The sequence below is a fragment of the Phasianus colchicus genome, chromosome 39, assembly GCF_987193195.1.
Source record: "Phasianus colchicus chromosome 39, bPhaCol1.hap1.1, whole genome shotgun sequence".
NCBI lineage: Eukaryota > Metazoa > Chordata > Aves > Galliformes > Phasianidae > Phasianus > Phasianus colchicus.
In genome coordinates, this window is record NC_143474.1 from 517,097 (window position 1) to 530,285 (window position 13,189).

General features: G+C 50.9%; 1 protein-coding gene across 1 annotated transcript; it reads right to left on the bottom strand.

Moving 5' to 3' along the window:
* Window positions 1-8,514: 8,514 nt before the first annotated feature.
* LOC149913282 (olfactory receptor 14J1-like) lies at window positions 8,515-9,633 on the bottom strand. The gene has a single exon (XM_090130226.1). The coding sequence runs from the start codon at window positions 9,499-9,501 to the stop codon at window positions 8,515-8,517; it is 987 nt and encodes a 328-aa protein (XP_089986352.1). The 5' UTR covers window positions 9,502-9,633.
* Window positions 9,634-13,189: the final 3,556 nt, after the last annotated feature.

Consider the following 13,189-nt stretch of genomic DNA (forward strand, 5'->3'; position numbering starts at 1 on the left):
CTCCTCCCAGCAGTTCCCTGTCTGCATGTATAATCAATGAATATACAGATGCAATAATTAGGAAATAAGAGAGAGCTTGGCTGAGCAGGCTATTACACTGAACAAAGAATAGAATGCTTACCCTTGTCCTGGGCTCGCTGTAAAACTCCAAAGGAGGAATCACCTGAAAGAGATCCTTCCCCACTGGTAGTCAGCTCTTAAATGGGTCTAGGAGAGGTGGAGCCAGGCTCCAGCCCTTCCAGCAGCAAAGCTGAGTTGCCTTCACCCGTGCTCCCATGGCTGACTCATTGCTCACCTCAGGTGACTAATCAGAGGCTCAGGCCGTGACTCAGCAGTTCCCATACACTCCACCCCTTCACGGCGTGAACCAATGATCAGGTTGACTAACAGGTAAGCTTTTCCTAATACAGAGATGTGATACACGGCAACACTTAAACAGTTTCCATTGTGATGCACGTTGGTACAACTCCAGGCAAGTGATAACCAGTGAATGTTCATATTCTTTTCTGGGCCAGCGCTCAAAGATGTTACTGGAGGCATATGGTCTTGAGGTGCAGGTGTGTCCTACGTTCCATCAGTCCCATGTAGGCCATCACCGGGTGTCGCACGTGATCTGACAGCGACACTGGAACGCTTTGATGGCATTTTGTTCCTTGCGGTGATCCTGAAGGCTCAAAGTCTCGCGGGGAGTAATACAGATGTTTCAGGGGTACCAGGAGGGGAAGGTCTGCTCTCCAGGGCAAGATACAGGCCGTCTTTCTATCCTGGCTCAACACTTGGGCTTGTACTGGGGCATGTCCCACACCACTGGGCTGATGACCAGAAACACGGTAGACACATACAGTCCTGTGTTGGACTGTATTCCATGTGTCCAACCACATGTCTTCACCCCAGATTGGTCAGGTGTGGACAGTCCGTTCCTGGGTGGCCCACTGTGCAATCCAAAGAGTGAGCCCCTGGTACACAGCCCAGCTGTCTGTACAGATATTCAGGATACCATCACCGGGTTCCTTGGTTATAACCATCCACACGGCTCGCAGTTCTGCCCATTGGCTGCTCTGACCATCCCCCTCATCAAACCAGACTGTCTCGGTGGAGGGATGGTGTGCTATTGCTCTCCACTTGCTCGGGTTGCCCTTGCTGGACCCATCTGTGTACCAGGCATCTTCAGGGATAGGATATTCTCCCTCCTGAACGGGGCTCTTCTCTGGTGGAGCGACCAGCGTTTCTTTTGGTGCATCACTGATACGTCACTGGGCCAAGGATCTTCTGAAATTCTTCTTTCAAGGGTAATGAAGACAGACTGCTCCTTTGGCTGAGGTAGGCGACCCATCGTGCCACTGTTTGTGCTTGGGCCACCCCTGTCTTAGGAAGGTGGGTCAGACCTTTCACCCACCCCTGAATCGGCAGAGTGGTCTTCACTGTAACTTCAGCCGTCTGGGTTATTGGCTCTACTGCCTGGAATGCTGAATAGGCAGCCAATAACTGTTTTTCAGTCATACTGCATCTTTCTTCTGCTCCATGCCAGACCTGAGACCAGAAACCAATGGGGGTCCAAACAGAACTCTGGCGTTGCCACAGGCCCCAACCAAAGCCGTCTTGAGTAACGTGAACATCCAACTCAGCTGGGAGGGTAGGATCAAATATACCCAATGCCTGGGCTGGTTTAACTGCCAGTTTTGCCTGTTGGAAAGCATCCTGTTCTGTTTTCCCCCAGTCCCACAGCTGCCCCTTTTTTGTGAGTCTGTACAGCGGCCTTAGCAGCTGCGCTGGGTGAGGTATAAAGGAACGCCAGTAACCCAGTATACCTGGAAACTCTTGCAGCTGCTTCGATGTTGTAGGGACTGGGAACGCCTGAACCTTATCTATGACAGCACTGGGCAGTACTTGGTTCTTTCCTGACCAAACCACCCCCAGGAATTTTACAGACAGGCCCGGACCTTGCACCTTCTGGGGATTTATAGCCCACCCTCTCTGTTGTAAATAGGCAGTTAATGAATCTGCCGCCTGCCCTACTGCCTCCAGTGTGTCGGATGTCAGCAGGAGATCATCGATATAACGATACAGGTTAACATCATCAGGTTTTTTCCAATCAGCCAGGTCAAATGGCACTAGATTGTGACAATACGTTGCTGAATGCACGTACCCCTGTGGCAGGACCTGAAAGGTCCACTGCCTGCCTCCCCACGTAAACGCAAACTGATCTTGGGATTCCTCAGCAATCGGGATACTGAAGAACACATTTCCCAAATCTAGGACACAATGATAGGTTTTTATCTCCCTACTCAATGTGTCCATTAGGGAGGCAATATTGGGTACGGCCGCATGAACAGGCAGCATGACCTTATTTAATTTTCTGTAATCCACTGTCATTCTCCATGTGCCATCCGACTTCCGCACTGGCCATATGGGGGAATTATATGGGCTGTGTGCAGGTCTGATAATGCCCACTTTTTCTAATTCCTGCACTGCTCCCCATATTTCATGCTGCCCACCCGGAGTCTGTACTGCCTTACATCAGTAATCTGGCACAGTTTTGGCAGGCAAATAGGCCCATGTTTCACATGGCCTCTTAATATTGCCTGCACCGCCTGGACACTGATACATCTCTGTCCAAGTCTGAACTCTCCCACGGTTGTCTGGAGAGCCAGACCCCATAGAATATCTATGCCCAGGATGTATTCCCAGACTGGGGCAATAGAAACTCCATTCGAAATCCAATTTAGAATTTTTATCTTCCCAATCAATTAAGTCTGTTGATTCAGAAGTCTGGTCATTGTCTATTGAAATGTTATGAACTTGACCTACTGGAAGATGCAGAATAGGTTTCTTCCCTGTTAATATGCCAAGTTCTTGCTCTAACTATTCAATGCGGTCTTTCAAAAGTTGGTTTTCATTCTCTAAAGTACTATTCTTCATTTCAGCATGACATAAAACATTTAATAGTGGCTGTGTCAGTGTGGAGACAGCTAGTTGTCTTTCTTTCATGATCAGTATCTCTTTATTAAGACCCTGAAAGTAATCTGCTACGTGATAAGGGAGATATTTCCCATAACAAGTGGGAGGCCCCATTTTTATGGATCACCTCTAGATCAGAATAGGGAGATTCCACAAATCCTGGGATCTGCCCTGAAATCATTTTATCTAGGAGGGTAGCATTCTCCCCTCTGACCCATTTATAGAAATTCCATAGAAAGGACATGATGTAAATTATAGCATTTAAAGCCTGTCTGACTGACCAAATGTACATTCACTGAAAATACAGATGCTATAATAAGGAAATTTAAGAGAGTTTGGCTAAGCAGATTATAACACCAAAGAAAGAATAGATAGAATGCTTACCCTTGTCCTGGGCTCGCTGTAAAACTCCAAAGGAGGAATCACCTGAAAGAGATCCTTCCCCACTGGTAGTCAGCTCTTAAATGGGTCTAGGAGAAGTGGAGCCAGGCTCCAGCCCTTCCAGCATCACAGGTGAATTGCCTTCACCTGTGCTCCCATGGCTGACTCATTGCTCACCTCAGGTGATCAATCAGAGGTTCAGGCTGTGATTCAGCATTTCCTATACACTGCACAACATCCACTGCCTTCTCACCATTTATCCAGTCAGTGATGACATTGAAGAATCACAGAATCACAGAATCGTAGGGGTTGGAAGGGACCTCCAGTGATCATCGAGTCCAACCCCCCTGCCAAAGCAGGATCCCTACACCAGGTCGCACAGGTAGGCGTCCAGGTGGGTCTTGAATATCTCCAGAGAAGGAGACTCCACCACCTCCCTGGGCAGCCTGTTCCAGTGCTCCGTCACCTCACCGTAAAGAAGTTCTTGCGCACATTGGTGCAGAACTTCCTGTGCTCCAGCTGCTGGCCATTTCCCCTTGTCCTGTCTCCACATACTGCTGAAAAGAGTCTGGCCTCGCCACTCTGCCCCCCACACCTTAGATATTTATAGACCTGGATCAGGTCCCCTCTCAGTCTTCTCTTCTCAAGGCTAAACAGACCCAGTTCACTCAGCCTTTCTTCATAGGGGAGATGCTCCAGGCCCTTCCCCATCTTTGTGGCCCTCCGCTGGACTCTTTCCAAGAGATCCCTGTCTTTTTTGTACTGAGGAGCCCAGAACTGGACACAGTACTCCAGATGAGGCCTTACAAGGGCAGAGTAGAGGGGGAGGATCACTTCCCTCAACCTGCTGGCCACGCTCTTTTTAATGCACCCCAGAATGTCATTGGCCCTCTTGGCCACAAGGGCACACTGCTGGCTCATGGCCAACCTGTCGTCCACCAGGACACCCAGGTCCCTCTCTGCAGAGCTCCTCTCCAGCAGCTCATCCCCCAACCTGTACCGGTGCATGCAATCATTCCTCCCTAGGTGCAAGACTCTACACTTGCTTTTGTTAAACCTCATCTGGTTTCTTACTGCCCAGCTCTCCAGCTGTCCAGCTGTCCAGGTCTCGCTGAATGGCAGCTCAGCCTTTGCGTGTGTCAGCCAATCCTCCCAACTTCGTATCATCAGCAAACTTGCTGAGGGTGGCCACTATCCCCTCATCCAGGTCATTGATGAAGATGTTGAACAGGACCAGACCCAGCACCGACCCCTGGGGAACACCGCTGGTTACAGGCCTCCAACCAGACTCTGCACCACCAATGACGACCCTCTGTGCTCTGCCAGTCAGCCAGTTCTCAACCCACCTCACTGTCCACTCATCTATCCACACTTCCTCAGCTTCGTTATAAGGATGTCGTGGGAGACAGTGTCAAACACCTTGCTGAAATCAAGGTAGGCTACATCCACTGCTCTCCCCCATCCACCCAGCCAGTGACAACATCATAGAAGGCCACCAGGTTGGCCAAGCATGATTTGCCCTTGTTAAATACGTTCTGACTGTTCCTGATGACCTTCTTTTCTTCCAATTGCTTGGAGATGGCATCCAGCTCAAGTTGCTCCATCACCCTTCCAGGGACAGAGGTGAGGCTGACTGGCCTGACGTTTCACAGATTTGTCCTTCTTGCCTGTTTTGAAGACTGGTGTGACATTGGCTATCCTCCCGTCTTCAAGCACCTCTGCCATTCTCCAAGACACTTCAAAGATGACAGAAAGAGTGGTTTGACAATCGCTTCTGCCCGCTCCCCAAGCTGCACTTGAGTGAATCCTGTTGATTCCCGTTGATTTGTGTGCATTGATTTTCCTTAGGCAATCTGACCAGCTCCTCCTCAACCAAGGGGAAGTCTTCCTTTCTCCAGTCACTCTTATCTCCAGGGTCTGCGATTTCTGAGGAGCAATCTTATCAGCAAAGACAGAAGCAAGGAAGGTGCTCAGTAACTCTGCCTTCTCCATGCTCTCCATTACCAGGGCACCAACCTCATTCAGCAGCAGACCCACATTCTTCCTAGCCTTCCTTTTGCTATTAAGATACTTGAAAAGCCTTTCCATTTTCCCCTGATCTCCTTTACCAGATTTAATTGCAAGCTTTCCTCATTGCATCCCTGCAGGCCCTGACAGCGTTCCATTATTCTCCCCAAGTGCCCATGCCTCTTTTTCACATTTCACAGACTTTCTTCCTGCCTTTGAGATTATCCATGAGCTCCTTGCTCATCCATGCCGGTCTCTGTTCAGCTTTGTCTGACTTTTAACTCGGAGGGAAGCACTGATCTCGAGTGTAGAGGAAGTGATGCTTCAGTGTTAACCATCTGCCTTGGTCCCCCTAATCTTCCAATGCTCAGAGCTGAGGAATACCTCCAAGTGGGTCCTTGAAGTGTTGGAGTCAGACTTCCTGTTAATGGCCTGTTTTCCTACTTCTTGGCGTGGTTCTTCCACTCAGCATCCTCAACTCCAGTGCCTCACAGTTCAGACTATGAATGAAAACGTCAAATAGGATCAGACCCATTATTGCCTCCAGCAAAACCTTGTGCCACTGACCACCACTCTGACTGGCCCAGCCATTCAGCCAGTTTGTCATCCTCCTCATTCTCTACCTGTGCAGCCCCTACATCAGTCGCTTTCTCGAGTCAGGACACAAAAACCCTCTGCTTCTCTTTCATCTTCCAACTTACTACATTCAAAACAGACCCTGGGAAGGGCTTCCTTTAAAGGTTCTTGCCCCATGAGCTCTGGTGCTCAAGGGACATTTGGATAAAGCCCTACATGACGTGCTTTCACCTCTGCTTAGTCCTGAAATGCTCAGGCAGTTGGACTAAATGATCTCTGAAGGTCACTTACAAATGATTTATTTTTTTTTAATGGTTGTATGAATCCGTGTTGAGATAAAACATAAAAGTCATTATCTTGCTGCTACATCTCCACGGCTTATGGAAAATAAATCATGAGAATTTATGGAAAGTCCTCAAAACTCAGAAGAGTTATTTATCACACATCTATTACACAGAGATTTTTTCCTACGCGTGTTTTGGCCTTTTCATGACACCTTGAATCAGGGGTTGATTCAGTTGTGCTTCATCCAGCAGCAGGGCCAAGCACTGGCCCAGTACTCCCCTTGTCTCACAAACTCTTCCCTCTTCCAGTGCAGCAATGAGCCAACACTGCAGGAGAATTAGGCTTCCTCCACAGTCATGAATGCTTCTGGAAGGGCACTGAAGGGTGGGAGGAAAAAGAGAGGAGAAGAACAAGGTCAGCCAGCTGATGGGGCATGGCTGAGCACAACCACTGCCTGCAGTGAATATCCCACATCCCACATGCAGAGCCATGCACACCAGATGGAAACTTGTCATTTTCCCCTGGTTGCACAGGAGGGTCCTTCCTTCCTTCCTTCGTTCCTCTTCCTCCTTATTCACATGTAGATGCATATTTCTCTCAATTTCTGGGCTCACATGTGGTTGGAGTGACTTCCCAAGGCCTTCAGACATCACTTCTCACAGATATCCCCAATCCTCTCGCCCAGACTTATGTGCTTCCAGCTGCTGCTTCCTGGACCAGTCGCACTTCAGAAGCCTTCCTGGATCTTCCAGTGCTTGTTAGGATCTTCCTGAATTCTCCACAGCTCATGGTGAGACGTCTTCTGTAGGACAGGGCCTTGATGAGCAGCTCTTATGAAACGTTTGTTTGTAAGGCATGTTGTGTTGTACTCATGCTGAGAATTCCATCCGTCTTGGAACTGACTTGGAAGGGCAGCAGCCTGATTTAGCCCACTTGATTACCAGCGGCCAACCAGAGGATCAGGGATAGGGTTCAGTGTTAGAGTTAGGTTTAAGATGAGAGTTTGGGCTGGGGCTAGCACTGATGATTAGATTTAGTGTTAGGTGAAGTGCCAGCACTTGAGTTATTGTTAGGGCGAGGGATGTGATAAGAGTTGGTGTTTAGGGGGAAGAGTTTGAGTTTAGGTTGAAATTTAGGACAAGAACGGGTTGAGGTTAGACTTTAAGATTAGGAGTTTGTGTTATGGGTTAGGAGTTAGGGTTAGATTAAAAGTTTAGTATATGGGTTAGGGTTACACTGGACACCAATTCCCAGCTTCCCTCCATGGAGAAAAACTATGTGAGGACACAGATGGATGTGGCTAGTTGACAGCAAAGGGAATCAAAAGGCACAGCTCTGTAAAAGTAAATTTTATTACGTCCAAGTTCTATCTGCTGAATCATAGAAGCATAGAATGGCTTTGGTTGGAAAGATCAGAAGGATGATGTAGTTCCAACCCTCCTGCTGTGTGCAGGGTTGCCAACCACAAGACCAGGCTGCCCGGCCTTGAATGCCTCCAGAGATGAGGCATCCACAAATTCTCTGGACAGACTGATCCTGTGCCCCACCACCCCTGAGGGAAGGATCTCTTCATAGCATCCAACACAAACTTCCCCTCTTGCAGTTTAAATCCATCTGCCCTCATCGTATCACCGTCTTCCAGCACAAGAAGTCCCTCTCCTGCCTGTAAGCTCCTTTCCAATATTGCAGATCACTGTGAGCTCTCTCCGGAGCATTCCTTCTCCAAGCTAAACAATTCGAGCATCCACAATCCTTAAACAGCCCTCTGCTTATATTTGTGGTGCACTTCTGTACCCACGCCAACAGCTCCGTGTCTCCCTTGTGCAGGGACTCCAGGCCTGGACACAGTGCTCCAGATGGAGCCTGGCAAAGGCAGAGTGGAGGGGTGCAATCACCTCCCTCTCATTGCTGGACACCCCTGTGTTGGAGCAGCCCTGGATACCGATGGCCATCCAGGCTACGAGAGCGCAGTGCTGGCTCATGGCCAGCTCTTCATCCATCAGGACCCCCAGCTGAATCCACTTTCCGCAGTGGAGAACCTCTGAGCAACAGAAGATATCTTCTCGCTGTGTCAAACACAGGTTTCACTCACTGCCCTTTTCTTTGCTGCTACTTCATCTCAGACACGAGGAGGCATACGCCGAAATCTCAAGTTCCATAGAATCAAGGAGGGAAAAGACAAATGGAAAGCATTGGAGGGGAACAGAAGCAGCACAAGTGGTTGGAAAATGTTAAACATGTTTTAATGAAAAGAACGTACTAATGGCAAACAACAAAGCCCAAGCTTAGAATGGGACACATTAGAAGTCACCTGGGCAGAGAGATGGAATCGTTACAATAACTGGAAAACATCCGCAACAACAGTTTCCGAATGGCGTCCTTCAGTGCCTGGTTCCTCACGCTGTAGATGAGGGGGTTCACTGCTGGAGGCACCACCGAGTACAGAATTGCCACCGCCACATCCAGGGCTGGGGAGGAGATGGACTGGGGCTTCAGGTAGGTGAAGAAGCCAGTGCTGACACACAGGGAGACCACGGCCAGGTGAGGGAGGCAGGTGGAAAAGGCTTTGTGCCGTCCCTGCACAGAGGGCATCCTCAGCACAGCCCTGAGGATCTGCACGTAGGAAAGCAGAATGAAAACGAAACAGCCAAAGAACAGAAATACGCTGAATGTCATAAGACTGAGATTCCTGAGGTAGGGGTACGAACAGGAGAGCTTGAGAATGTGGGGAATTTCACAGAAGAACTGGTCCACAGCGTTGCCTCGGCAGAGAGGCAGTGAAAACGTGTTGGCAGTGTGCAGCAGAGAATTGAGAAGCCCAGTGCCCCAGGCAGCTGCTGCCATGCTGGCACAAGCTCTGCCGTCCAGGAGGGTCCCGTAGTGCAGGGGCTTGCAGATGGCAACGTAGCGGTCATAGGACATGACGGTGAGAAGGTAAAATTCAGCTGACAGCAAGAACGAGAACAGAAAGACCTGGGCAGCACATGCAGCGTAGGAGATGTGCCTGGTGTCCCAGAGGGCATTGGCCATGGCTTTGGGGAGAGTTGTCGAGATGCTGCCCAGGTCGAGGAGGGCGAGGTTGAGGAGGAAGAAGTACATGGGGGTGTGCAGGCGGGGGTCGCAGGCTACGGCTGTGCTGATGAGGCCGTTGCCCAGGAGGGCAGCCAGGTAGATGCCCAGCAAGAGCCAGAAGTGCAGGAGCTGCAGCTGCCGCGTGTCTGCCAGCGCCAGCAGGAGGAACTCGCTGATGGAGCTGCTGTTGGGCATCTGTGGCTCCTGGACATGGGTAATCATCAGAGGAGAAACAAAAGGCAAGTTAGGTGGGACTTCTCTTGGCAACAACCTGGACCATTCCTTGGTGACCTTCCTCCTGCCGTATAATCCAATACGTTTTCTTTCTCTGAAGGAAACGATCGTTCAGATCCATGATTTGAGATTACTTTCATGGGTTTGAATACGTGAGGAAGAGGAGAGGCCTCTGCCCGTGGGCTCTTGAGAAAGCAATCCTCACCCACCCAGGTGGGTACACTGCTAAGAGGCAGGAGTGCTTGGTTTTCCTTTTGGAATGTGACATCTCTCTTTGCATCTCCCCACTTCATCTCCCTAGGCTTCCAGGTAAGGCTTTCAGGGAAAGATTTGCATCCTGCAGGGCAGCTCACGGCTTGGAAAGACATCTGTCTTAGAGAGAGAGCCAAGTGCCCTAACAATGGCATCTCCTTAAAAGAATGTCAGCTCTTTCCCAGCCTCACAGCCTTTGCTGTCCACAGCCCCGAGCAGCTGCTCTCAGCCCCCGTGTGCTGCAGAAGGAGCTGAGCTCACGCCTGGAGAGATGCAGCCCTGCTCTGCTCTGGCTGCAGAGGAGGGGGTTCGTGCTTGGGCACCACTGCCATGAAGGCAGAGGTATTTCTGGGTGGGAGAGGATGCAGGGGGCTTGCTCAGAAGAAGGAGCCAGCTTGGAGGGGAATCCTATGTGGTTGTCTCTTGAGTCGTCCCCCTGGACAACATTTCTGTTTTTCCTTTCCTCTCACTCCCTGATCACAGCCCAGCTGCCTGCAGATCGTCTTCCCTGCCTGCTGTTTCCCTGTCTCGTGTCTTTTCCTTCTTTTCCTTGCTGCACGCACACTCACCGCCCCAAGGTCAGTGCACCCATCTTTGCCTGCCAGGAAACTGCCTGTTTGCAGGGCAGTACTGTGTGCACGCCTGTCTTTGCAGGTATAAACAGACATATCAGAAAGCCGGAATGGGATCGACAGAGCTGATGCTCATTCTGTCCACCGAGTGAGGAGAGGCTGATGGAACATGAGGATGCTGCTCACAAACCTGCTCACCTCCTGAGCTACAGTACAGCAGTCTCAGTGATGTGTCAACATAGGCAGCTCCTCTCCCATTTCTCCAGTCCCCATCCTAAGGGTAGGAAAATGAAGACGGGGCAGGAATTCCCATGTTGGGTTCTCCTTCTTGAAAAGTCCCCTCTGCTGGGTCCTGAGCGTGCAGTGCAGCTGTGAGCCCCCAGCCCCACGCAGCACCCTTAGCAGCAGAAGGCCCCTGTGCTGCTGGGGGGCTCCTTCCCCCCACACATCTCCCTGCAGCTACCTGGCTCTGCTGGACAGCCCTTTACATCCCATAGGGATGGGATTCAGCTGAATCAGTTGGAGCATCTTGTCCTGAGGTTGTAGCCCTGGGTCCTGGTGGGCAGTCAGCTCCCTCCCGTGCCTCCCACACCCCCAGCCAGACCAGCACTGACCACACATGTGGCCACAAGCATCCCTCCTCTTCCACAGGCCTCTTTCTCCTCCGTCTGCATTAATTCCCATCTTTGCCTGGTGCAGTCTCTATCCGCTTATCAGCTCTCACTGACTGCATTTCCCTCTTGGATCCCCACAATGCTGTCCCCATGCAGGCTGTACCTCCCTCTCCCTGTTGGAGCTGCCATCTGTGTCACAGGGGTTGTGCCGCACTCAGTGACATCTCTGTGTCTGCTGTAATAAAAGTGCCTTAAATATGACAACTCCTTTTTTGGACAGGGCTCCTTGAAAGCTTTGTCTGCAACACTGAGACCTCCCTAATGAGCAGCTGAAGTCTTGAAGACTTGAGGGAAATGGCTCGTTAGGTCTTTGTGCACTGTAATGAGCCCCACAGCGTGTGTGGTGTCGGTGGACTTCTGGCACGGAGAGAAGCCTGCTGTAACCAAATGATGGAGGTGCAGTCAAAACGCTGTCCAGAAATGTTGGAGAGTATTGAAGTAGTAATTGGTCCCTGTGGGGCCATAACCAACAAAGCCTCCCCACAGCTGTGTTAGAGCAGATTGGAGGCTGTGATTCCAGGCAGGCAAAGGCCCTGTGCAGGTGCTCTCAGGTTGAGAAAGCCCTTGGTTTGTCTGATGCACAGAAGGGTAGGGCCATCGCTGCAGGCTTTGGGAAGGGTGGTCCGTCCCTCACTGATGGCCCAAGGCTCTCTGACAGTCAGTGGGATGTGAATCACAGAAGCATTTAATCTCCAGGTTGGAAACGACCTGCAAGACCATCCAGGCCAACCATCCTCCCATTGCCATTGCTATGCAAGCCTCTAAGCCACATCTCAGCTCCTCGGCCAGGCGCCTCTTGAGCACTGCGGGGATGGCAACTCCCCCCCTCCCTGGGCAGCCATTCCACTGTCTGACCTCCCTCTGAGAGAACAAGAGGCCAAACTCCTCATCTCAACCTCCCTTCTGGACGTTTGAGAGCGCAGTAAGGTCTCCTCTGAGCCCCGTCTTCTCTACGTCCCCATCCTAAACAATCCCAGCTCCCTCAGCCGCTCCTCACAGCACTTGTGCTCCAGACCCCTCACCAGTTCTGTTGCCCTTCTCTGGACACGCTGCAGGGCCTCAAAGTCTTTCCTGTAGTGAGGGGCCCAGAACTGAACACAGCACTTTTCCTCTTCACAGTCACCCAGCCATCAGCCCCAAGCCTATAGCTGTATGGGATTATTGCGGCCAAAGTGCAGGACCCAGCACTTGGCCTCAGTGAACCTCATCCCATTCCCCTGAGCCCAGCGATCCAGCTTCTCCAGATCCCTCTGAAGGGCCTCCCTACCCTCAGGCAGATCCACACCACCTCCCAACTTGCTGTCATCCGCAGACTTACCGAGGGCACACTCAATGCCTTCATCAAGGCCATCAGTAAAGATACTGAACAAGATGGTGCCCAGGACCGACCCCTTGGGCACCACTTGTGACGGGCCGCCAGCTGGACCTAGCTCCATGAACACTGCCCACTGGACATGGGCAGCCAGTTCCTTACCCAAAGCAGGGCATACCTGTCCAAGAAGAGTACGCCTGTCCCATGTGTGCGTGGAGTGTTCTGTGAGGGACAACGGTATGACACCTACTGGCCTCCCTACAGGTCTGCAAGGAGGCAAGGAGCCCCAGTGGATGAGGACAACGTGTGCCCTCCTGAGCCTCAGCTGCAGACACAACTGCCACAGCCAAGAGGACAAAGACCTTGGTTTTCTGCCAGGTCCCTCCAGCCTTGCCAGTGCTGTTGGCCATCTCCACCATGGGCTGTTCTGTGCAGTCCTACACTTGCCTCCTTTTCCCTGCAGGCTGCAGACACTCACCTCGACTCCTGCACTGCCACTCACCCTGGCACGGCCTTACTTGGGTGGTTCTGCAATCTCACTAGCTGTTCCTTGTGACACAGCAGCACAGATCACAGCGTCCTGCTGGGTGTCTCTGGCACCACAGCAAAACTATTATAGGTGAGGGCTGACCTGTCAGCTTGCGCTGAAACAATCAATTCTAAGTCCTTTTCCAGCCATGTTCCTCTTGTAGTCCTTCAGGACATTTCTACAAAATGGTAATCCTTTACGTGTTGATACTCTCACAATTGTATTTGTCTAAGCTGTATGCTTTATAGGAAAATCACAGAAGGCTTGAATTACTTACAGCTTTCAGAGGAAAGGAGGAAAAGGAAAGAGAAATTAAAATGAGTAGCAAGATCACCCT

Bases quoted from the DNA above. Each gene is read 5' to 3' on its own strand.
- LOC149913282 (XM_090130226.1), bottom strand. From the start codon at position 9,501: ATGATTACCCATGTCCAGGAGCCACAGATGCCCAACAGCAGCTCCATC.